Here is a 26,176-nt window from a genome sequence, read left to right on the forward strand (position 1 = left end):
CCATACCATTTGTGCTAAACACACAACACACACAACATCCTATTTAAAACCTACATTAATGGTATGTATCAAGTTAAAAACAGTTCAAATTGTGGAGACACTGTCCCTGTGTCTCATTGTTTTTGAATGCATGAATATGTTCTCTGTGAACGTCCTATAAGGATAGTTCACCCAAAAATTCGGTCATTAATTACTCACCCTCATGTCGTTCCAAACTTGTAAGACCTTTGGAACACAAACGAAGATGTTTTTGATGAAGTCTGAGAGCTTTCTGACCCTGAATGGACATCAGTGTAACTGAAATGTTCCCAGACCCAGAAACGTAGTAAGAACATCATTAAAATAGTTAAAATAGCTTTGGAAAATTGTGGTTTAACCACTGATGTCACATGGACTATTTTAATAGTGTCCTTACTACGTTTCTGGGTGTATCAAAAATATCTTAATTTGTGTTCCAAAGATGAACGAAGGTCCTACGGGTTTGGAACGACTTAAGGGTGAGGGTGAATTAATGCCAGAATTTTTATTTTTGGGTAAACTATCATTTTAATAATGATGATATCACTTTGGCAAACAGAATGTTTTAGCTGTATGACTAATCTCATGTAAACAGTGTCTTCGGGATCACAACTGAACTGAATTAAGCTTGTAACTTTTCCTGGGAAAAGGAGCCCTGTGATAAATGACACAATGCTCTTGTGGACAGAAGTTTAGACATGATAACTCCCCCGCCACCCAAGACGAAAGAAAGTTCACAACCGAGCCGTGATGTATAAGCCTCCCAGACAGAGGCTCTCCCGGCTAGAGCGGAGGCGCAAACTTGTGCTGAATTATGAAAAAGGCTCGCTCCGGGGGACGCAGAAATTGGCGGCGATCAAGCTTTTGTGTTATATTAATTGCGCCGCTATGACATGACTCTGAACTTTTATTTGGACTTCAGCATCTTTTACAAATAAACTGTCAGAACCTTATGAAGTTTACATGAAGCCAGCAATTAAAGCTCTCCCAGAGCTGTCATTTGTATTTGAGCATTTGTAACTAGTCGAGCGGTGCTGATGAGTCCTCCTGTGAAATATGCTGACTCCACATCTCATGGAAAAGCACTCCTTGGACTTAAAGAAATACATTGTAAATCTGCATAAATAAATAATTCACACAGAGAGGCGAAAGGGAGCATGTATGACAGCTCCTGAGGGTAAGTTTCCCAATTTGCAGTTGTGGGAAATCTGACAGATACGACTCGCATTGAGACATTTGTCCTGGGGGGACGTGTGGGACAAATGACAACCGGATATTTCAGCTAAAGTGCAGTGGGATTACAACCCTAAGCAAGATACTGAACTCCCCACCATTAGAAAGATTGACAGAGGGAGAGAAAGTTATTGAGACAAGTCAAAAAATGAGAGGCGACCTACAAACTGAGCTGTCTTTGGCAGTCAGCTTCAATTACCTCTATCCACTGGTAATGCACAACATGTGAAGAAAGACAAACAAGCTTCCTATTGCTCCTTTAACCCTTGTGTCTATCTATATCCATGTGGATCATGTTTACATATCTCATAACAATCAAGGACATGACAAAAGCCTCATGCTGCCAAAGACTGCTTGTTTCAATTTTGACATGTGACCACATAAAGATTTGATTCGTGATGAGGGGAGCCCAAACGATAATGGTAAAATAGTGCTTTATAGATCAATCCACAGTGAAACTGATTTCAGGGCATTTCTTGAACCAAATGATTTTCTAAAGCAGCTCTGATTTGTGGTCGTTTGCAATACTGAAATTACATGATTTTAAATAAGAAGTTAAAGGGATTAGTTTACCCATCCTGATGTCATTCCAAAACTGTACGGCTGTTTTCTGTTTTTATATGTGACCCTGGATCACAAAACCAGTCGCAAGTAGCAGGGGAATTTTTGTAGCAATAGCCAAAAATTATGCATTGTTCTTTTATGTCAAAAATCATTAGGATTTTAAGTAAAAATCATGTTCCATGAAGATATTTTGTAAATTTCTTTTGTAAACATATCAAAACTTAATTTCTGATTATTAATATGCATTGCTAAGAACTTTATTTGGAGGCGATTTTCTCAATATTTCGATTTTTTGGCACCCTCAGATTCCAGATTTTCAAATAGTTGTACTTCAACCAAATATTGCCTTATCCTAACAACCCATGCATAAATGAAAAGCTTATTTATCCAGATTTCAGATGACGTCTAAATCTCAATTTCAAAAAAACTGACCCTTATGACTGGTTTTGTGGTCCTGGGTCACATATGTAATGAGATATTCTGAAAAATGTCTCTGTGTTATTTTGAACCCCATTGGTTTTCACTGAATGGAGAAGGAACTCAACATTTTCCACAAAAGACGAAATCATACAGGGCTGAATTGGCATGAGGGTGAGTAAATAACAACCCATTTCCATTTTTGGGATGAACTATCCCTTTAACAGAAAGCACTTCTCATCTTGTTCCATTTTACGGTATTGAATTTCATTTCATTGTTCATTGTTCCTTGCAAAACAGACAGTAGCTGTTTATAAGCATGCAAATAGAGTCACAGATGATTAATGAGAGAGTTTTGATCTGGACCTCGAGGCAGTCTAGTGAGGGCCACACTATCACACTGATTCGTTACACAAATGTACTGGCTTATTTTCATGTTCTGCATCAGTAAGCAACAAGTCTAGATGCATGACCAAAAGGGAGTCTGAACATGGTGGCATTTCCACACATTTGTAATGTCTCCTGCGACGCTGTTCTCTAACCAAGCCGCTAATGACTTAATTTACAGCCTCGTGAGGATGTGTTCACGGACTGCACACATCACAGCAGTTATAATCAAAAACAAGTAATTCTAAATAAAATATTTACAGTTGAAGTCAAAAAATTACATATACCTTGGAGAATCTGCTACATGTTAATTATCAAAATAAGAGGGATCGTACAAAATGCATGTTATTTTTTATTTAGTACTGACCTGAATAAGATATTTCACATAAACAGTATTTACATATAGTCCACAAGAGAAAATAATAGTTGAATTTATAAAAATGACCCTGTTCATACAAGTTTACTTGATTCTTAATACTGTGTTGTTACCTCAATGATCCACAGCTTTTTTCAGCATATTTGTGTATTTGAACCCTTTCCAACAATGACTAAATGATATTTAGATCCTATTTTTTCACACTAAGGACAACTGAGGGACTCATATGCAACTATTACAGAAGGTTCAAATGCAAACCTATGCTTCAGAAGGAAACACAATGCATTAAGAGGCGAGGGTGTAAACTTTTGAACAGAATAAAGATGTGTACATTTTTCCTATTTTGCCTTTTTTTTGGTTGTTGATTAGTCATTTAGTACTGCCCTTCAGAAGCTACAAAAGATACATATTCCCCAGGAGACAAAATAAGTTACCCTGATCTTCAAATGTAAAAAATTTTCACCCCCCACCTCTTAATGCGTCGTGTTTCCTTCTTGAGCATCAGTGAGCATTTGAACCTTCTGTAATAGTTGCATATGAGTCCCTCAGTTGTCCTCAGTGTGAGTAGATAAATCTCAAAATCATAGTCATTGTTGGAAAGGGTTTAAAAACACAAAAATGCTGAAAAACCAACACAACTGTAGATCATTCAGGTAACAACACAGTATTAAGAATCAAGTGTATGTAAACTTTTGAACAGGGAAATTTTTACTTTCATTTCAAGTAATATTTTCTCATGTTGACTATATGTAAACGTCTTTTACGTGAAATATCTTACTCAGGACAGTAATAAATAAAAAATAACATGCATTTTGTATGACCAATTTTATTTTGGTAAAATAATTAACATTTTGCAAATTCTGCAAAGTGTATGTAAACTTTTGACTTCAACTATACATCCTATCTGTCTTAAATAAAATGCTCCCAGTGCTGTAAAACAAGTGAAAATTGTGTTTCTATTAGGGCTGTCAAATGATAAATCATGATTAACCGCATACAAAATAAAAGTTTTCCTAATATATGTGTATGTACTGTGTGTAATTATTAAGTATATGTTAATACAAATATTTTACAAATATAATACAAAATGTTTATATTTAAAAAATATTTACAAGTATATGTATTTATTATAATTTTTGTATAGTTTATATTATATATAAATACAAATATTTTGTACATAAATAACATATTTCTCCTAAATAGATACATGAATGTGTTTGTATTTATATATACATCATAATTACACACAGTACACACACATATATATTAGGCAAACTCAAACGTTTATTTTGTATGCGATTAATCGTGATTAATCGTTTGACAGCCCTAGTTTCTATACGTGATAAAATAACCATTTATGAAGTGCCCTTGAGGAAAATAAAAATACTTTAAGGTTTTTGTTGATTTAAACAGTGAGGTTAAGAGGTTCACATAACACTGCTTTCTGAAAGTGCTCTCCAACTTAACATTTTCTCTACCACTTATTTTCTTTTTGTTTTTAAAGTAAACACGAAGAAAGTGTCTGATTCTATGTAGCTGATCAAATTAAGTATTGAATGCGCTTTACGATTATAAAGAAGGGCTTTGAGTCTTTAAATTATTAAACAGTATCTAAAATAACAACATACGAATTTAAAAAGCTGCAATGATGTGCACGTCCAAACAAGTCTCTATGGAGTAATCGCTACAGTCAAACATAATAACAGCAGAAAGCACATGAAACATGTGCTCCTCACACCTGGCTGCAATAACGGGTTGCCATAAATATTTCTTTAATGTAGGTGTGTTAACTTAACTTCTATAATTACAACGTTCTATGCAGGATGTTTCACCTGTGTGAAACATCAAGGGGTTTAGAATCAACTCAGGATACAAATGTGAACGAATGAAGGAATGAAGGAATGAACGGGTGAACCACATCTGGATTTTTTCTGCTTGACAGTTCGGCAACGGGGGTTTGTTTTGCAAAGCTATTCGGTGGCATGAAAGCCAACTGTTGATGGAGTGCTCTATATTTTGACTGACACTGATACTTTAGCTAAGCCCACAAGGCTCTGCAGGGGTGTAAGACAATAACTTAAGGCCTTTCTCTCTGTAAGGTTTACAGAATCCCACCTGTTTAGTGCTACCGCCATTCCCCGACAGAGTTCAAGGAGAAGTCCACTTCCAGAACAACAATTTACAAATAATTTACTCACCCCCTTGTCACCTACGATGTTAATGTCTTTCGTTCTTCAGCCGTAAAGAAATTATGTTTTATAGGGAAAACATTTCAACCTTTTTCCCCATATAATGGACTGATATGGTGCCCCGATTTTGAACTTCCACAATGCAGTTTAAATGCGGGTTCAAACGATCCCAAATGCGGTTGTAAACGATCCCAGCCGAGGAAGAAGGGTCTTATCTAGCGAAACGATCGGTTATTTTAATAAAAATAATACAATTTATATACTTTTTAATGCCAAACGCTTGTCTTGTCTTACTCTGCCTGGACTGTTTTTGTTCCTGTTCATGACAGGTATGTCAAAAAACTCCCATCTCATGTTCTCCCTCACGTTCAAAATCGCCCTATATCGCTTTTTTACCTTTTTTGTTAAGGGTGTTTGATCTTTTTTGCATGTTCACTTTGCAAAGACTGGGTCGGAACTTCTGCAGCGATTTAGGATTTTGAAATGATTTTTGAAGTTGAGGGAGAAAATACGGTCAGAGTTTTTCGACATACCCTAACTGTCTTGAGCCAGAATACACAGAGTTCAAGGACTGCAAGGCAAGATGAGCGTTTGAGAATAAAAAGTATTTAAAATGTTTTTTTTTTTTTTAAATATTTTATTTTTATTGTTTCGCTAGATAAGACCCTTCTTCCTTGGCTGGGATCGTTTACAACCGCATTTAGGATTGTTTGTACCCGCATTTAAACTGCATTTTGGAAGTTCGAAATTGGGGCACCATAGCGGTCCATTATATGGGGAAAATGCTGAAATGTTTCCCTCAAAAAACATAATTTCTTTACGACTGAAGAAAGAAAGACATGAACATCTTGGATGACAAGGGGGCGAGTACATTATCTGTAAATTGTTGTTCTGGAAGTGGATGTATGTACAGTATGTCTTCCTATGACTGTATCTCATTTCGATTAAGAAAATGTATATGCGCTTCGAAAATATGTGGTGTCGGACAGCAGAATAACTCTGAGGGAAAGTTGGACCGATCGCTAGCATTCCTTACTGAAGAATCCATTTCCTCTGAGTTGCTGTGGCCATTTTAGACATCAAGTGTCAAAACAGAGAATACGTTTTGCATCTGAACCTTGTGATATTTAATTTCACAGTTCATATTAAGACATTCCATCTGAAGTGCGTAGCTATGTATTAGCTGTGGTATTGAAATAATTTGATGTCCGCAGTTGTTTTGTTAAACCTGGAGTTGTAAAGACGAAAAAGATGTGGTGACGCAAAGCATGTGTAATTCCGTTTCTTTTGTTATAAAGGAAAAGGAGAGGTGAATCTTATTCGGTGCAGATTGAATCCAGAGCCTCAGACCCGGAGACACCGGACCTCTTTGTTCTTTTATATTGATTGCTCCAATCAGTACAGGAAAAAAGCTCCATGCCCTAAGGTTCGAAGAGAAGATGGTGAGCAAAATTATATCTGAAGAACTTTGAAGTTGTTCAACCACACTGTCAGCCTTCTATCCGCTTTTCTTGCTCTACTTTTTTAGTCTCTCTCTCTCTTAGTCTTCCATTTTTATTTTACTGCTTCCAGACACACAGAATGGTATAATTTAAACCACCCCTCAAAAACAGACACAGAAGCATAAATAATTGAATAAAATAGGGAGTGGTTTTTTCAGAAATACACCAGCAAATTAGGAATATATTTGTCTTCCACATAGATAGAACATAGATCCTGGAGTTGTGGAGGAGGCGATTAATTACTCCCTGACCAGAGGGTGCTGAGCAGGCGTAAGCCTAGATGAATGAAACGTAGTCTGCATTCTGTAGTCTGTCACAATCACCAGAGAAGCAGCATTAATGGACAGTTTCATGCATGATCTGTTAATATAAAGAATAACTTACACTTATACTGCTGTCACCTGTTGCCGACACTGGATATACTGTCCAGCCAAGCTCTGCGGTTGCTGTGGTGGAGTCCATCAACATTTCTGTGGAAGCAGGAGGAAACATAAAAAGGTTAAACAGGATGTCCAGGACATGCTTCGTACTGTTTTCAGTGTTCATGCTCAGATATCAGCCACTGCTTCTGTCGTCTTTAGCATTTCCAAGAGGTTCCTAAATTACAAATAAACAGACTAAAAGCAAATACAAAGCTTTTTATCCTTAGTCTTTGCCTAAGGAAATGCTGGGGAAGTATAATACGCTATGAATATTTCATACATTTTCATGCATTAACATCATTCTTTATCCAGACATTTATAGAGGCTTGCGATACCACTTAACCAACTGCTCCATAAAACACTATCAACACATTTGACACGAATCAGCCTTAAATCTGTTTCGATATTACAGCCGTCTCCAGTAGTAAAAGATGAAAAATGCTTTAAAATCCAGAAGGGAGCAGGAAATAGCGGGTTCTGCTTCTCTGCTGTGCGATTCAGCTAAGATGTCTTAGAGACAACAGCCCACTATCTGGCTCCACTGCTGCAGAGGTTACAGGATATAGGTTAGCAATTGGACAACGATGAGATAACCACTAGAGACACTTTCAATAACGATATGGCAGCATGTTGATATTGGGAAAAGCTAATCTTTCACAGACTTTCATATGGTACAGCTGGCGAATGTGCAGGGGTATCCACAAATATGCATATTGCTTCGTTCAAGCCATGGGAGAAGATAAATCTGTGTTCAGACTGACTTTTCTTATCACAGTACACAGTTTGGGTCAGCATTTATGGGCGTACAGAATGTGAAAACACTTTAAAAGCCAGTATTTTTGTGCAGAACCAGGCAAGTGAATTTTTATTTTGTTTGCTTGTATTGCAAGCTAATTTGAAAGCTGATTTAAAACATGTTCTAGTTAAGTTCCCCTTTCAGAATCTGCAAAATATTGATTATTTTACCAAAATAAGAGGGTTCATGCTAAATGCAAATGTTTACTGATGCTCCAGAAAGAAAAGAGCTTTAAGAGCTGGGGGGTGAAAACTTTTGAACAGAATGAAGATGTGTACATTTTCTTATTTTGCCTAAATGTCATATTTTTTCATTTAGTACTGCCCTTCAGAGACTACAGAAGATAGTTACATGTTTCCTAAAAGACAAAATCAGTTAAATTTACCCTGATCTTTAAAACCAGAAGTTTTCACCCCCCAGCTCTTAATGCATGGTTTTTCCTACTGAAGCATCAGTGAGCATTTGAACCTTCTGTAATAGTTGCATGTGAGTCCCTCAGTTGTCCTCACTGTGAAAAAGATGGATCTTAAAAACATATAGTCATTGTTGGAAAGGGTTCAAATACACAAAAATTCTGGAAAATCAAAGAAATTGTGGGACCGGTGTTCAGGACAAACACAGCACTCTTTTACATGGGAGTATTAAGACTTACGTGTATGTGAACTTTCGAACAGGGTCATTTTTATAAATTCAACTATTATTTTCTCTTGTGGACTAGATGTAAACATATTTTATGTGAAATATCTTATTCAGGTCAGCACTAAATAAACAATAACACGCATTTTGCCTCTTATTTTGGTAAAATAATTAACATTTTGCAGATTCTGCAAGGGGGGGTGTAAACTTTTGACCTCAACTGTAATTCTGCTGCCTTCTAATATTTTTTTTGGAGAAAAAAAAAAACTGTGTGAAGCATATTTGTCGCTGATGCTAAATCCACACATTTTAAACATAAATCTAATATTGTGAAAAAAGGAGTTATGAAGTCATCAAATGTGCAGCGTTGTCTCTTATTCAATATTCAGCATGGATATAATGGCTTTTAAATCAGTTATCACTCACAGAGCTCCATAAATAGCCCTCTATGCACATAAAAAATTCATACACTCTTCTCACCTAGATAAAACATTAATATTCTACAGTTTGTAGAAATATAGACATGCTTTTTATGCATGCCTGAATAGTAAAGAAACTGCAGATTTAAAGGGTTAGTTTAACCAAAAATGAAAATTTTGTCATTAATTACTCACCCTCATGTCGTTCCAAACCTGTAAGACCTTTGTTCATCTTTGTAAGAAAAATTAATATATTTCTGATGAAATCCGAGAGTTTTCTGACCCTGCATAGACAGCAACGCAACTACCACATTCAACGCCCAGAAAAGTAGTAAGGACATTGTTAAAATAGTCCATGTGACTAGTTAATTTGTGTTCTGAAGATCAACAAAGGTCTTACGGGTGTGGAACAACATGAGGGTGAGTAATTAATGACAAAATTGTAATTCTTGGGTCAACTATCCCTTTAAGTGGCACTGAAAATGCAAAAATTATAATCTGATGAAAGATGACTAGTTTAGCAGAAACAAGTCCAATAACAATTACTTCAATTATTCCAGCTGTTCAACGTCAGGTCAGACACTGAAGTAACAAGATTAGCCAGCCTTCAATCACTATTTCTTGTGCTGAGACTGCTAGGTTGGGGAAAAAATATAGTTACTGGAGGCCAGTTACTCTACTTCTACTGATTAGTTGGTGTTAAAGAACATCAAGTAATTGGGGTCAAAGAGAACACGTTTTGCCGTCTGGGGTCCTCAGAGGCACGGGGCTGATAGTTCTCAGTTCAGATTGGCCGTCAGTCATCCCATGTGAATAATTCATGTTATCTCATTGATGGCTTAATTAATTTCCTCTAGTAATTAGAGTAAGACTAAGTTGTTGAACTTTTGAAAGGAATTAGATAAAGGAGCTTGATAGAAACAGAGGAAGTTTGGGTTTTATCACAGGCTAATGCAGCTGTTCTGACTTCCTTTTACAAGCATCGGAGTACAAAACGTCTTTCAGAGGCTCAGCTTGAGGCCAACATAATTACTAGTCTTAGCTATTGGAAATACTTATTCATTTACCGAATTTTCATTAATCTTGCATTAGGCTATTTGATCATTTTAAATGTGCTTTCGAATGCTGGTTGCAATTAAGACGGGCCTTGAAAACGACAGCGATTTTAAAGGAAAACAGTAAGCGTACTGTTTGGGACTGTGCGGAGGAATGCAGCTCTCTATACCTCAGATTTGCTCTGAATTATATTCCAGGAAAACCAAAGCATTCAGTGAACAAACTACACAACACGTGGGTCTAATTTATTTCAAAAGGACGTGTTCGATCTCTAAGGCACACAGATTACATTTAATCATTGCTAAGCCTAAAATTTACACACAGACTCATGAAACTTAGCGATCAGTTTCAGTTGATACATAGACGATGCAATTATAGGTTATAAACATAGGAATTTAAAAAGTGGCAAAATTAATTTTCTAACCGTATTTGTGGGCATGTGGTCCTTCCAACCTGATCTCATGACGAAAACATACCTGTGAGAGCTTTTTCGCAAGATATTTCACAAAATACGTCCCGCCATGTATGTTTCCATGTGAAATGTCCACTGAGTGGCGCTAAAAGAGTGTTCTTTTTTTCCATTGGTTTTGTATGTGTCAACACAGTTCTGATTTGAAATCTCCATCGAGTGGCGCTGTAACTCTAATGCTCCGTGATGTTTTAAAATAACGTACTACACCTAAACCTACCCGATAGTATGAACAAAAGGGAATGTGATGTAAAAACACGATCGCAAGCATGCTGTTTTAGCTTGTTTTTCGATCTCTCATCTTTCAGCCTGTTTTTCACAAGATTCGTACCCAAGGATTCCGCATCCTAAGTCAAATTCCGTGCCGGCTGAGCTTCTGAGCAAGCATTTTATGTTAGGAAAGCGAAACATATGAAGCTGTAATCATAACTGCGTACGAAAACAATTACAAGTGCTCGCTGTTTAACCGCCTCTAGTGTTAATTTCTGTTGGAAACTGCAGTTGAGATGTACTTCTTGGTATGTATTTCGCGTATTGCGAAAAAGTTCCCACAGGTACATTTTTGTTATGAGATCAGGTAGGGTCGTTTATAAAGCATCATAAGTGCACTGACTAGCAGTGAGGTAAACATTCTTTTCCATTTCATAAGCTGCCGCACTTAATAAGCTCCTGCTCTTCGCAGTCTGGAAGAGTGATGCACTGCCTGTCCTCTACCGTGCGATGGATAACCCTCCCAACCAGAGGCCTCTGCTTACGCAGAGCAAAGCTAGAGATTTACGACTCCCTGCAGTTACAGCCGTACTTCACCGCTACGTCTTGCTTCCAGCTCTTCATCTTCTGTGACGAGGTAAACCGGAGGGGTCTGTCGGCTCCACGGGATTCTCCTGTGGACTTTTTGAAGAGAGTGGTGGATGTGGCACCATGAGAACTGAATGTGTTTACACTCACATCATGTCTGGAGGTGACAACACATTCCGACCCGGGCCCATGAATAAGTTTGAGTCATTACACACTCATATCTCAGTCATTGTAAGACTCAGGAGGACACATGAGTTTAAGCTTTTCAACAGGACTGATTTTTTTGGAGCCGTCCATTTCCCCAGCGTGATCATGTAATGGAAGGAGGAGCTTTCTGACAGTTTAGTGAGAGATCTTCTCATAGTATGAAGGAGTTCAAAACCTTTTGCTCATGCTTTTAGTTCATATTAGTCTCTTTTTGGGTCTAAATTGAATATAATAAGAATATAAAAAAATGACGTGCACCACAAAAGAATTGAGATCAAGATGTATTGATAACCGAGCCCTTGTTTTTCCTAGATTTTAGAGCGCCATGGCATTTCATCTGAAGGTTAGTTAGGCCAGCTGTTCACTGCAAGGCTGTAAACAAAAGGAGCCTCTGAACACCAGTCCACGTTAATTGATAGGAAACAGGATCCTTTCAGACCAGGGATTACAGTCGGGGAAATTGATTGGTCAGCAGCTATGCTCCTGAGCCAGAAAAAGTGGCACCTGTTAAAACTGCTGCTTTTAAAAAGGCCACAGAAAGTTATTTGGGGAACGCTGTTGTGTAAAATGCCTACATGGATCATTAACAGGAGGGTCTGTTTATTTGGGGAGGTGATTAGAGTTTGAGCTGTGGACCGCAGAATGCCACACACACTCTCTTGTTGCCCCGGCACTGGACTATACATTCGGTGACCTTGAATCTGGGCCCGTTTCCAGATCTACATCAAGAAATGTTGACTTTGAATGATAAATAGCTTTGGATGGTAATTCTATTGCTTAAAAATCCCTGATATCTCTAATAACTATATATGTCTGCAGCTGATTTTATACACTCTCTGGAGGATGCTTCCGGAGAAACCAGCTGAGCTGACTCTAACTCAATTACGTGGGTGGTGGGTGGAATAGTTATGACACAAGACTAAGGTATCGTTATTCTAAAACTTGCAGAGGTGGATACGCGAAACTGACTGAAATATTTTGGCAGCGAATGCCTAACAAACCTCCCATCGCCCTTGGAAAGCACATGGCAGTGCTTCAAACAAGCGAGGACTCCAAATAGGCCACATTCACAACAGTGACTCACAACCAGCACCTACACTGGTAGCACTGTACAACAGGGATGAAACAATATTATCAATATCATGGTATCGCAATAGCAAAACAGTCTTGACATTATCGTGGTCACATGACGATGTGAAATGATAGGTCTTCCAGGCAAAATGTGTAGTTATTAAAATATACTTAAAGGAGAAGTCCACTTCCAAAACAAAGATTCACAAAGAATGTACTCACCCCCTTGTCATCCAAGATGTTCATGTCTTTCTTTCTTCAGTCGTAAAGAAATTATATTTATATATATAATAATATTTTCATAAAAATAATACAATTTATATACTTTTTAATGTTAAGACGCTTGTCTCGTCTTACTCTGCCTGGATTGTTTTTTCCGGTTTATGACAGTTAGGGTATGTCGAAAAACTCCCATCTCATGTTCTCCCTTCGAAATCGTCCTATATCGCTATTTTACCTTTTTTGTTACGGGTGTTTGATCTTTTTTGCATGTTCACTTTGCAAAGACTGGGTCGGTACTACTGCAGTGATGTAGGATGATTTTAAAATGATTTTTGAAGTTGAGGGAGAAAAAAGTTTTTCAACATACCCTAACTGTCTTGAGCCAGAATACACAGAGTTCAGGGAGAGCAAGGCAAGACTAGCATTTGAGATTAAAATGTATTTCAATTGTATTTTTTTAATAAAAATAACCGACCGTTTTGCTAGATAAGACCCTTCTTCCTCGGCTGGGGTCATTTACAACCGCATTTGAAGCCGCATTTAAACTGCATTTTAGAAGTTCGAATTCAGAGCACCATATCAGTCCATTATGTGGAGAAAAATGCTGAAATGTTTTCCTCAAAAAACAATTTCTTCACGACTGAAGAAAGAAAGACATGAACACCTTGGACGACAAGGGAGTAAGTACATTATATGCAAATTTTGTTTTGGAAGTGGATTTCTCCTTTAAACTTCTTATTCTAACATAAAAGATTGTTAAAGTTGTGTTTTGGGTTATTATGCTTTGGCACAGTATCTGTCAACAAACTAAAACCGAAAGCACAAATTGGCTTAATCCCTTCATCAAATCTGTTTTCACTGGGGTTTCAAAGCGAAGCGCACACATTGTTAAGGTGATCAGCTCAGAACAACTTCGTTCACAGTGAATGAATGCAGTGAACTCGTTTATTGCATGTACTGTGAGTTTAGCGTGCGTTTGGAAATGCAACGGCCACCAGTGAGACACGTTTTTGTAAGCCTGTTTTCATTGAAGCTGGAATTTTTTCGTAAAAAAAAGTTCTACTGCCGTTTCTGTCAAAATAAAAGATTAAAAGTGCAGTATGAATTGCTGACAGCTAGCAGTTTAAATGGGTAGCGTTATTGCAGTCCAAATTCAAAATATCTCTTTCAGTGTAGAAATTAGAAAATTTACACTGTAGTGTAAAATAAAATCCCTATGAAATATTCATTTTCATTTATTTTGCAGTGCAGTTGTTTTACAGTATATGGCTTTTACGGTCAATGTTGTTATTATTATTACTATATTCTAATTTGTTTGGCTTCCTAAAACACCAGTGTGAATGTAATTTAGACAGTATATCACAACGAATTTAAAGACTTTAAAGACATTTCTATTTGAAATAAATGCTGTTCTTTGTTTCTACTAAAATATTATGCAGCACAACTATTTTCAACATTGATAATCAAAGGAAATATTTCTTAAGCTGCAAATCAGAATATTAGAATGACTTCTAAAGGATCATGTGAGACTGAAGACTGGAGTAATGAGACTGAAAATTTAGCAACCTTTGTGAGCATAAGATTATTACCAACAAATAACTTTTGAATGAGAGTATTTAAATATATTCTAACATATAAAAAAATAATAATAAATTAAAAATGGCATTTAAAAAATGTGTAGAAATTAATTAAATGAATATATAGTTTGTTTGTTTTTTTAAGACTTATTTTTGGCGTTTCATATCTTTATTTCAATTGGGCAGCAGTTGGAGGAAGCAAAGTGGTGTTACAAAATGTTACAAAGTGTTACAAAGCACTAATACCACACTCATTCCCAATGTGCCTCATTATTCTGACACAAAATAATGGCTAAAGATTAGTCCACCGCACCATTAAAATCAAGAAAATTAAGAAAAACAGTTCTCTTTGTCAGTTTGTCTTGATAAAGTGAAACACAGATCTGCAAATCCTTTGATATCAAACTGTTTCCTCATTAGCAGCAGCAACACTATGTCTTCCTAGGCACAAAAACAGGCCTGTAACTTCAGGCACATGCTCCAACACAGTCATTTGTTCCTCACGGGCATGTAACCTCGTGCTGTTCTCACCTGAAAAATGAAAGCTAGTTGGGTCAGGAACACATTAGAATTGAAACGAGTATTTAGGGCATGAGACCGATAACCACATTTCTGTTGCCGCACTTTAGCACAAGCAAATACTTTTACATATACGACAAGAAACCACAGAAGAGGTAATTAAAGCAGGATCGAGGTAACACTAGGATCCGGCAGCAATTTAGCGAAGGGGTCCTGAGAAACCAGTTTATCCGAGTGGCATGTGTACGTGATAATGACGTTCATATGTCACGTTGAAGGGCAGAGGCCCGTGCGGTCGGAATGATGAGTGAGCTTCGCTCCGCAGCTCTGACGTGCCCCTAGCCGTCCAGAAATCTTTCAGCACAACTAGGGTCAATTAGGTGGAGCGCACATAACCGCCGCATTACAGAATGGCTTTGTATGGTAATTGAGTCCGTATGCCAGAGCATACGGCACCCAGAACGTGCATGAGAGCGAGGCTTTAATCCAGGAAGGTGGCAGATACCCAAACCCCACCAGCGTTACTTCAGGGGCTCGAGAAGACCAAAACAGAATCTGCAGCACTTCAGATGCTCTAGCTCTCTCGAGGAGATTTATGAACGCTCTGGGATTACCTTCAGGCTACTAAATGCTGAATTTAGGGGTCAGATGATGATGATGAAGATGATGTAGAGAAGTGTGGAGTGATGTGGCAGGGCAGGCAGAAATAAAAGTGCACTCAGCCAACAGAGTATCAGTGTGTTTCAGAGGAAGAGGAAGCGAGCGGTTGATTTTGGCAGCGCGTGGTTCCTTGTGAAATATGCTACCACACAGTCGGTGGAGCGTTCCTGACTGCTTGACACAATGATGTAGCTCTGAATTCCCAGGGTTCAACATAGGACGGCTACAGTAATTCTCCCTCCTTACATAGCCGACTAACACATCATTCAAGACGCTAAGGGTTGAAAAAGAGTTATAGCAATATAGAGAGTCAGGAAAACACTACACATTTTTTATCTCCCCCCTCACACAGACGGCACACACACACATTCTCTAAACAAGCAGGATGTCCTTGGCTACTCTCTAATTTGTGTTTGTCTCAAGGCCAGTCCCTCAAATCAATCCCAGCGCCTCTTTAGCAGCTTGTTTAAATGGGTTGATGTTTCTTCGGTGAAAAGCTTAATTATTTACTTTGAATGTGCCTCACAAGGGGACCACGAAATGGTAATTGCAAGCTGCGCTCACGCTCGCTCTTACCCTTCTTCAAACCCCTTTTCGCCTGTGTTAGGATCCGGCTTCAGATGATTGGCTGTGTCTGATGACACGACGGAGAGAGCTGACAGACAAACTGCCTGTCTATTCCAAAGCAGATCAGAGTACAAATGCTGGACCTTACATCATGTTGGATTACTAAATCCTGTTCTTCCTGCCAACCATTTAAGTGCTGTGGTCTTTCCATGTATCGAAATATGTTTTTGCCGTTAAGAAGGCTAGATGGTGTGTCGCCAACTTGCGAGATGCTAAGGGATAATGTGTTTTGGTTTTCAAAGAACACCGTAGTTGAAAACCATTACAGCTCCTGCAATGTAAATCAAGTGTCATAAATGAATCATTCTACAGTTTGGTTATATAAATATACTAATGTGAGCAGGAAGACTTTGATTTAGAATGACTGTACAAGGAATTGAAAAAAAAATTTTAAATTGTGATTATTAAACCGCAAAAGGCTATGATTTTTACATTAACAGTGAAAAGAATCTGAATGTGCCAGGTAGTTTTTCCAACTATACACAAAAATTGTATTGTATTGCATTGTACAACAAATATATTATGTTCGTCAGCAGCAAACATGGGATGTGAAATGTTTGTCTTATCATACCCTACCAGTCAAAAGTTTTTGAACAGTAAGATTTTTAATGTATTTTGTTCTTCTGCTCACCAAGCCTGCATTTATTTGATCTGAAATACAGCAAAAACAGTACAATTTTGAAATATTTTTACTATTTAAAATAACTGTCTTCTATTTCAATATATTTTAAAACGTAATTTATTCCTGTGATTTTAAAGCTGAATTTTTAGCATAATTACTCCAGTCATGTGATCTGATTTGCTGCTCAAAAACATTTATTATTATGTTAAAAACTGCTGAGTAGAATTTTTTCAGGTTCAGCATTCAGAACAGCATTTATTTAAAATAGAAATCTTTTGTAACATTATGAATGTCTTAATCATCACTTTTGATCAATCCTTGCTAAATAAAAGTATTGTTTCTATTATTTGTTTCCCAAAAATAAATGAATAAATAAAAAATTATACTGACTCCAAGCTTTTGAATGGTATAGTGCATAATGTTACAAAAGCTTTTTATTTTAGATAAATGCTGATCTTTGGATCTTTCTATTCATCAAAGAGTACTGAAAAAATGTATTTTAAATACTGATATTAATAATAAAAATGTTTCTTGAACAGCATATTAGAATGATGTATGAAGGATCGTGACACTGAAGACTGGAGTAATGATACTGAAAATGTAGCTTTGATCACAGGAATAAATTACATTTTAAAATATATTAAAATAGAAAAGAGTTATTTTAAATAGTAAAAATATTTTTTAAATTGACTGTTTTTGCTGTACTTTTGATTAAATAAATACAGGTTTGGTGAGCAGAAGAGACTACTGTTCAAAAACTTTTGACTCGTAGTGTAGTTCAAATCATAATCACACTATTTAGATTTTTGTTCCAAATCTTGCAGCTGTATATCTAACTGAAATCTTAGATTTCCAGGAATAGACAGCATCCTCATTTGCAAGATCAATACTTTCTGACAGTATTGCATCAGTAAAATACCTGTGAGGTAAATAACATGGAAAGGAAGCATAAAAACTCTCTGCATCAAGCTGACAGGTTTAGAAACATCATCACGCACCGAGCTGATAAAAAAGATAATTGCACGCATCCTACTCCTTACCCACAGGCCATGGACCAAAGCGATGATGATTAAAAAAATTGAGCATTGTGCATGCATGAACACAGAGGAATCCAATTTGACATGGCTGTGTGGTTTAGAGGTTTGCAATACATGCTGATGCCTTTTTTCTGGCTGAGCGTGGTAGGGATATGCCTCTCCTGGGCTCCTTATACAGCGTAGGCGCTCTGAACAAGGTATGCGTGCTCCAGTCTCAGTGACTAATGACCGGAGATGCATTGTTTTCTGACTTAATCTACATTGCGACTGCAGAATAGAGATATTGTACTATGGATTCTGGGAGAGTGTTACACATGGGGAGATTTCTTCAAGTTGACCTATGAGCAAAGTAATGTATTCCAGTTGGATCTCTATCTGTTCAGCTTTATCTTGTGTTGCGAGTTGCACGCACTTTAAATAACCCCAACAGGGAGCACATAAAGATAATACACCCAAGAGCTTCTTCCCTCAGCAATGAAAACCAAACATGACCCCTTTTATTGTTGTCCAAATAACCATTACCAAATAAACCCTCTCTTTGCCTGTGTGATTATATTAACCACTTAATTCTGCTGGGTCATCAACCTCGCAAAAAAATAGTTTATTGCCCATTTTATGAGTTGAAAGAGCTTTTAAAAATCAGTAAATCAGTGTAATTCTGTGCTGGGATCTTCTCATTGATATGGGATTCCCAAGTCACGCAAGCCAAAATGCTTTCCTGAAAGAGGAAGCCACAGATGGGCCGCTCGCAGACTGTCAGAAACAGACGCTGATCTACAACACCCTGTTATGTTCCAGAACCAACTGCAGACGGATAAATATTCATAAGAGCGAAGAAGACGTGTGGCTACAGGTTTCCTCTCCCTGATATCCTTTTGAATATTTAAATCTGGCCATAAGGGACTCTAGACTTTCCGGGGTTAACCTCAAACAGGTTTGATCTCCTTCTGCTGGCTTTGGACAAGAGGTACAGTGCTATGCATTTACATTAATGCATTTGGCAGATGCTTTTATCCAAAGTGACTCTCAGCACATTTAAAACCTTTTACCAGGAAATCAAACCCCTGACCTTGGTGTTGCTAGCGCCATGTTCTACCAGCTGAACAGTTATTGAGGCTGCAATGGCATGTCAACTGTCATTTGGGATCATGCTAAATTATTGCTATATAACAATACCAATTTTTCAATTACTTAGCATAGTAAACTACACTTTAATGCTGGGTTATTTGGGTCAGCCTGTTGGCTCATTTTATTGAGTTATTTTTATTTTAGTTTTTCTGCATTCTAAAAAAAATGCTGGGTAATTTTTTTAACCAAATGCTTGGTTCAGATTGTTGTTCTTTGTATTGGGTTAATATTTTTTTACCCGGGTACTGTGTAGTTTTTCTGTAACTCAGCTGCTGGGTCATTTTTACTGTCATTACAAATGATGAACCCCTCACACACCTACGCAGCACTGGGTCAGTGTAACCCATTGTTGGGTAGTCCGTGCCTAATGGTTAAAACTGGTTACATTTGTCAGAAACCTGACTGATGGGAAACTTCCTCAATGAAATTAAGGTTTGTATTACATTTTATTCCTCTCAAATGATCACTTAATACATAGAAAACCATCTGCAGTCTTACATTTTTCCTATTTTTGTTTAAAAGTAAGTCGCAGCTTACGTCTGCTTGGAGCGCTAGCCTTTTACAAACGCAGCATTCACTGGATCTACAAAGCCAAACAACGCGCTGGTGCCACTGTGAAAGTTTTACCTCCCGCCAAAGGAATGCGCGACCAGGGCCGAAACACAACGTGATATATCGCTGATATATGTAACAAAGTTACCCTTGCACTTCACTGACTACAACAGGAGAGCTATTGACAAGATGGCACGAGGTAAAGCTGTTTTTGATGTAACTTTCATGAATATAAGTTACTTAATGAACCGGAACAGCTTCCTGATAGCTGTTTTCTTCTAACAGATTCCCATTGGCTGCTCTTGCTGCTCCCGCCACGTTCTAAAGCCTTTATTGAATGTTGATGATTGTAGAAGACTTGACATTGAAAAAAATATGGTATATGAACTGTTCTTGTTCTATATACAGCTGAAGTCAAAAGTTTACATACCTTGCAGAATCTGCAAAATGTTAATTAATTTATCAAAATAAGAGGGATCATACAAAATGCATGTTGTTTTTTTATTTAGTACTGACCTGAATAAGATATTTCACATAAAAGATGTTTACATATAGTCCACAAGAGAAAATAATAGTTGAATTTATAAAACTGACCCTGTTCAAACGTTTATATACACTTGATTCTTAATACTGTGTTCTTACCTAAATGATCCACAGCTGTTTTTTGTTTAGTGATAGTTGTTCATGAGTCACTTGTTTGTCCTGAACAGTTAAACGCCTACTGTTTTTCAGAAAAATCATTTAGGTCCCACAAATTCTTTGGTTTTTCTGCATTTTTGTTTATTTTAGCCCTTTCAAATGCTCACTGATGATTCAGAAGGAAACACGATGCATTAAGAGCCAGGGGAAGGGGGGTAAAAACTTTTTGAATTTGAAGACCAGGGTAAATTTAACTTATTTAGTCTTTTGGGAAACAAGTATCTTCTGTAGCTTCTGAAGGGCAGTGCTAAATTAATAAAATATATATATGATATTTAGGCAAAACGTACACATCTTCATTTTGTTCAAAAATTTACGCCCCCGGGTCTTAACGCGTCATGTTGCCTATTGAAGCATCAGTGAGCGTTTGAACCTTCTGTAGTAGTTGCATATGAGTCCCTCAGTTGTCCTCAGTGTAAAAAAATGGATCTCAGAATCATACAGCCATTGTTGGAAAGGGTTCAAATACACAACAATGCTGAAAAACCAATAAATTTAAGGGACCTGAAGGATTTTTCGGAAGAACAGCAGGCAGTTGAACTGTTCAGGACAAACAAGGGACTCATGAACAACTATCACTAAACAAAAAAAAAAAAAAACACAGCTGTGGATCATTCAGGTAACAACACAGTATTAAGAATCAAGTGTTTCTCTTTTATGTGAAATATCTTTTCAGGTCTGTACTAAATAAAAAAAACATGCATTTTGTATGATCCCTCTTATTTCGGTAAAACAATTAACATTTTGCAGATTCTGCAAGGTGTACGTAAACATTTGACTTTAACTGTATATAAAACAGATTTTAGAGTACATTATTATTTCAAATGAAAAATGATTAGTCTGGGATCCATAACAACAAAAGGCAGACATAGGCAGGTTGGTATTAATATAAAGAGGGTAAAGGTCAAATATTGACGCTGCATTTTTAGCTGTGTCACTAAACACTAATACGTCATGCAGAACGGGGTCTGTGGCCATCTAACACCTCAGAAGACACTCCACTCTGACAGAGAGGGAAAACAGCACCATTCAAACCTGGAGGTTTGCGGTTTGAGTGGTCATGACGTCACAGCGGCCTAGGGCTGGATACAGATGGTGGAGGCATAGATAATCTACCGCATGCTAGCAAGCACCTCATAAATAAAAATGCTAAATATGCAATGACCTTTCACATTAAAACATGATTTTTATTAAAAAAGTAAACAAAGAAAAATATGAAATTAATCTCTTTATGAATAATTATGCAATGCGAATAATTAATACTCTGACTCACAATCCACCAAAAATCCTTAACAGATGGAAATTCAGAACAGGATTTAAATTTTAGGGCAATTAGTGTTCATTTTAAAGGCTGTAAGAACATGGTCTCAGCTCTGTCCTGATGAGGCGAGAAATATGGAGCTGTAAATGTTTAATGAATGCCAAATAAATAACTAATTTCTTCATATGCAGTACTCTCACGTATCCGAGCGCCTTCAGTGAAAGTCGCATCATGTAATCAAATTGGTTGTACACTGAGCATGCTTGACCACTCTCTACCGCATGTTATTTGATCTAATACAAAATGCTTAGCTTACTCGATTTCTGAGATAAGTCAATATCTTGCGGGCTTTCTTTTTAGCGGCCATGTGCGTGAGAAACCTTGTGTGTGGAGGGGACACTTCATTACCTTTCCCTCTTGTTCACATTAAAACCAGTGAATTGTACACAATGTTTTTTAACATGAACACATGACGCTCCAAAGAGTTTTGAAATATAATCGTTCCAAAAGAACACGCAAAATGGAACTAATGCGAGTCAGATTGTATTTTGCATTACTTACTTATGGAATACACTCATGTTTTGCTTTAAACAGAAAATCACTGATGGTTGACTGAAAGTATTCTTTTAAACAATCTGAAATCACAATGTTAATTATTAAGGATGCAAAGTACTACCAAATTTTTCAAGGCCACAAACTAAACTCAACTATTGAATAGAATCTACAAAGCAACCTAAAAAATGAATCCGGTTTAACCAAGTCCAATGACATTCAGTTGTTGAAAATACTGCATAATTCATATAACGTTGGCGTGGCAAAAAAATTACATAAAGTAAAGTCATGCACTGATTATTTTAAACATTCAGTGCATGCTTGGATGGAGTCAGTGGCGTCTGTTTTCATTTAAAAAGGGTTATCATTACTAACCTTGGAGTAAAAAGAACCAAAGCCAAACATCAAACAAACAAAAAGGCTTGAGTCTAAAAATACGAATCAGGGAAAACATCCTGTGAGCATATGTTCGGTTTACAGAGACGCCGCGGTTAACATTAACACCTAGCATAATTGCCGAATGCTAATCAGCATTGCGAGTCGGCGAAGGCGTGATGAGAAGCCATTTAGAGCAACAGCTTTTACACCCGGTAAAGAAAAATTAAAAGTAGTGACCTGCTGGGCTGGATCACACCCTCAAATTACCCCCCTGAGTAATCCATAACCATCTCCCGAGTGCAAATTATTCAATCTGCTACAGTACAGAGTGTGCTGCTGACACCCAATATGTTCATAATGCTGTGGCCTCATTACAAAAGCCTCTCTTTATTACCTGCAGCGGCGATTATGAACTTTTCCGCGTTAATGTCGATTCTCGGCTTTGATAATAGGTAATGGTTTCTTTCGACACGAGGGTAGATTTTCTTGTCGATACTTTGAGGAGGGATGCGCACAGTGGCATTGGAAGTGGGTTTTAAGGAGTCTGACGCGACGAGATGATCTTCTGCCAGTCGATGGAGAGCTGTCTGCCAAAAACACACTTCATTGATATTTGTCAGCATGTAGGCCAGGGTTTCAATGTATAATCAATGCAAAGCTTCTCCTTACTATCCGGAGCAGTCTCCATTAAAACATAAATGGACATTATAAAGAAAATACGAGCATTATAAGTGTGATGAGGTGGCAAAAATGATAGCAGGGCCCTATGATTTCCGTGAGGTGGAAAATGGACGGAATCGCAGAATCCACTCAAAAAATGGAATTTACTGTACAACACGGATGTTACAGATTTTGCCAAATTTAGGCATTTTCAGCCCTTGCCGCCTCATTATATGAGTACATGAACTGCTCTGAGAGCTACTTCATGAGCATTTTTATTATTTATTTTCATAATATCATATACAAACAAAAACTTAAAGGTCTTCAGAGCAACCTGTCAAAATAAATGTTTGGTTTAACTTGAAGAAAGGGTGACAGAGAAAATATTGCTTAATGTAATGCTAGTACCACTAATAATAAACTTATAATAATGAAACATTATTTTAAGAAATATTTACCAGAATTTATTTACTAGAAAAATGTAAAAACAGTATTTCTGAAAAAAGGAAAAAAATAAAATTTATATATATATATATATATATATAGAATTAAATATATCTTTATTATTATATATTAAAATGGAATCCAGAAAATTAATGGAAAACAGAATTTGGTAAAAATAAAACTGAATTTGAGGGGGGAAGGGTGTATTTTATAGGGCCTTAAAAATTTATTTTTGTTAAACTTTTAATAAATTGCTGTTAAATTGTGTAAGTTTCACATGTTTTTTTTTTTAACATTTTTTAATTTAAAGCCACAATATGTACGTTTTCGGTGCTAGAGGGCGCAGATTCAAAACAAACAAGAAACAAAGGTATAGTTTGATGATGCCATGATTGAGTGTGGAATCATGGGAGTTGTTGTCTTCATCCTCACAGCCGATGCAATCTGACAGGAAAATATCATGTTCATTGATGAGCTAATGTATTAAAGACTTATTAAGGTTACCGTAGTATGAAGCAGGCTGGAGCTGAAAGTTGTAGAAGCGAAACGAAGACGCTGGAGCGATTGCTAATGAGAGACGAGCGTGATACCCGGCTCGAACGCAGCAGAGCTTTTATTATGCCACAGTCGACCGCTTCCGCTTCTTCTGGTCAAAGCAACTCTGTTTTATCATACTACATACATTTGAGTGCGTTAAAGTGTTGTTATAATGCTACTCTGTGCATTCTTCACCTGTCTAATAAGATGCATAACATATTACAGCGTCTTTGGGGTTTCAATGTTTTTTACTACATAAAACCAAAAAAATCGAGAGTGTATGACGTCATTGGTAGGCGACCAATGACACGGTCCGTTACACTAGTTAAAATTGCTTATTTCTCAGGATTTAAACATTCTTCAAAACATTTGAGATAATGTAAGTACAGCAAAATTTTGGGATATTTTAATCACAAAATCATACAAATTAGGGCCTTTAGCCCTTAAAACAGAGTCTAGAAAAATTTGAAAAAAAACGAAAAATTGAAACGGAACGGAATTCATAAAGCCCTACGATAGCCTGGAGTGATTATTCTTGAGGGCTGACAGAAGCAGTGTCTTTAAGCTGTTATCCAGACCACAGACTGATGTTTTTATCTCTTCTGGACTTTTTATGGGTGGACCGTATCAGTTGCGGCTCCATCATGTTTCCTGACCCGAGTAGAAAAGCAGCGTTACTCTTCACACCCGTGACCCCCTCACCAAGAGGTTGCACGTTAAAGGGAAAACTGAGAGCGAATGGAAAGAAAAAGTGCCGTCTCGCTGCAGATTCCAGGCCTGTGAGTTTGCTCGTCATCCCAGGATGAGTTATGGCTCCCTGTGGTCCTCTGGGAACTATAAACAAGGGCCTCTGGGGCAGCCTCCACTGCGGGCCGCATACGCTGGACCATTATGCGTCTGCTAGCCTGCTGCACCACCCAGACATCACAAGCCAAACCCAAACACAATTCGGAAAAAAGTGTTCCAGGTCATTAGATCGACCTGTTATGCCCAACACAGGCTTACTGGAAATACGTCTCTATACATTTCTGCAGAATCGTAATTATGTTTCGAGGCAGTTTCAAAGTGAAATGTCCAGAGAGTGGCGCTGAAACACACATTCAATATGTGGCCGTGGCACGTTTTTATTACGTTGGTACAGGCACGTATTGCTGATTTTTTAATACGCTGCTTGAGGTACGTAATGCGGCTGTTCAGAATTCAAATATCCAGGTAGTGTCGCTAAAGTTTAATGCTATATCGTGTTGGAAATATCCCCTACATCAAACCCAAGCCTAAACCTAACTGATAGTGTTAACTAGGGCTGCACGATTAATCAAAGCCGATTGTCACGTGCATCTTTTCAGTGAAGCCGGTTGTGTTTTAGTAGTAAATCTGCAGCAGGTGCTTTCAGATGGAGCAGCATTTAGTACACAGAGCCGTAGTTCACTGAAAAAGCTACGCTATATCGCAATCATTATGAATTTGATTATGAAATCGAAAGAAATCATTCATGATAATGACAGCTGCTTGTGTAACTTCTCAGTGAACTACGGCTCTGTGTAGAAATGCTGCTACATCTAAAAATGTGAAAATACCACATTTAATAACATGTTTTTACTCCAAACTCACTTCATAATGTCAGTCGAGTGTTCTCCAAGGAAATCCTTCCTTGAGATGATGTGGCTTTTTACACAGAATAAGGCATGCATTCATAGTATTCTAAGCAGTGATAAAGGCACTGCATTATTATATACTGTATTATAATGAAAATTATAATAAGATCCGCAGTGATTTGTACATGCAGAAATGTATATAGAGGCATGCATTTCCAATGAGCCTATGTTGGTGATGCCATTCTGGATGGAAACCAGCTTTAGTTTTACTTCAAAACTACAGAGAGTTTAAACCCATTGAGGGCTCTAGCACTAATTCAGTTCTTGTGGAACAGAAGTGACGAAAGAGGCCCGTGAGTGTGCAAGATATCTGGGATGGATCTCATTGCAGCTGCGGAGAGGGAAGCTCAATATATAGGGCAGCAAATTCATCAGGAACTTTCCTTGGAAGCCCTTAACTGATGAGTCTCGGTCCGTAAACTCCCTCAGACGAAATTACTAACAGCTGAGGTGCACGAGCCCATGTGAAATTCGAACTTCACAAAA

At 37.5% G+C, this 26,176-nt stretch overlaps 1 protein-coding gene across 1 annotated transcript in view; it reads right to left on the minus strand.

Annotated features, from left to right (window-relative positions):
* The window catches only part of ephb2b (eph receptor B2b), a 184,062-nt gene that overhangs the window by 108,412 nt on the left and 49,474 nt on the right, over window positions 1-26,176 (minus strand). Inside the window, 1 exon segment of the mRNA XM_051122263.1 lies at window positions 7,071-7,156. Within this exon segment, the coding sequence (XP_050978220.1) occupies window positions 7,071-7,156 (86 nt within the window).

This window comes from Labeo rohita, chromosome 11, assembly GCF_022985175.1.
Source record: "Labeo rohita strain BAU-BD-2019 chromosome 11, IGBB_LRoh.1.0, whole genome shotgun sequence".
Taxonomy (NCBI): domain Eukaryota; kingdom Metazoa; phylum Chordata; class Actinopteri; order Cypriniformes; family Cyprinidae; genus Labeo; species Labeo rohita.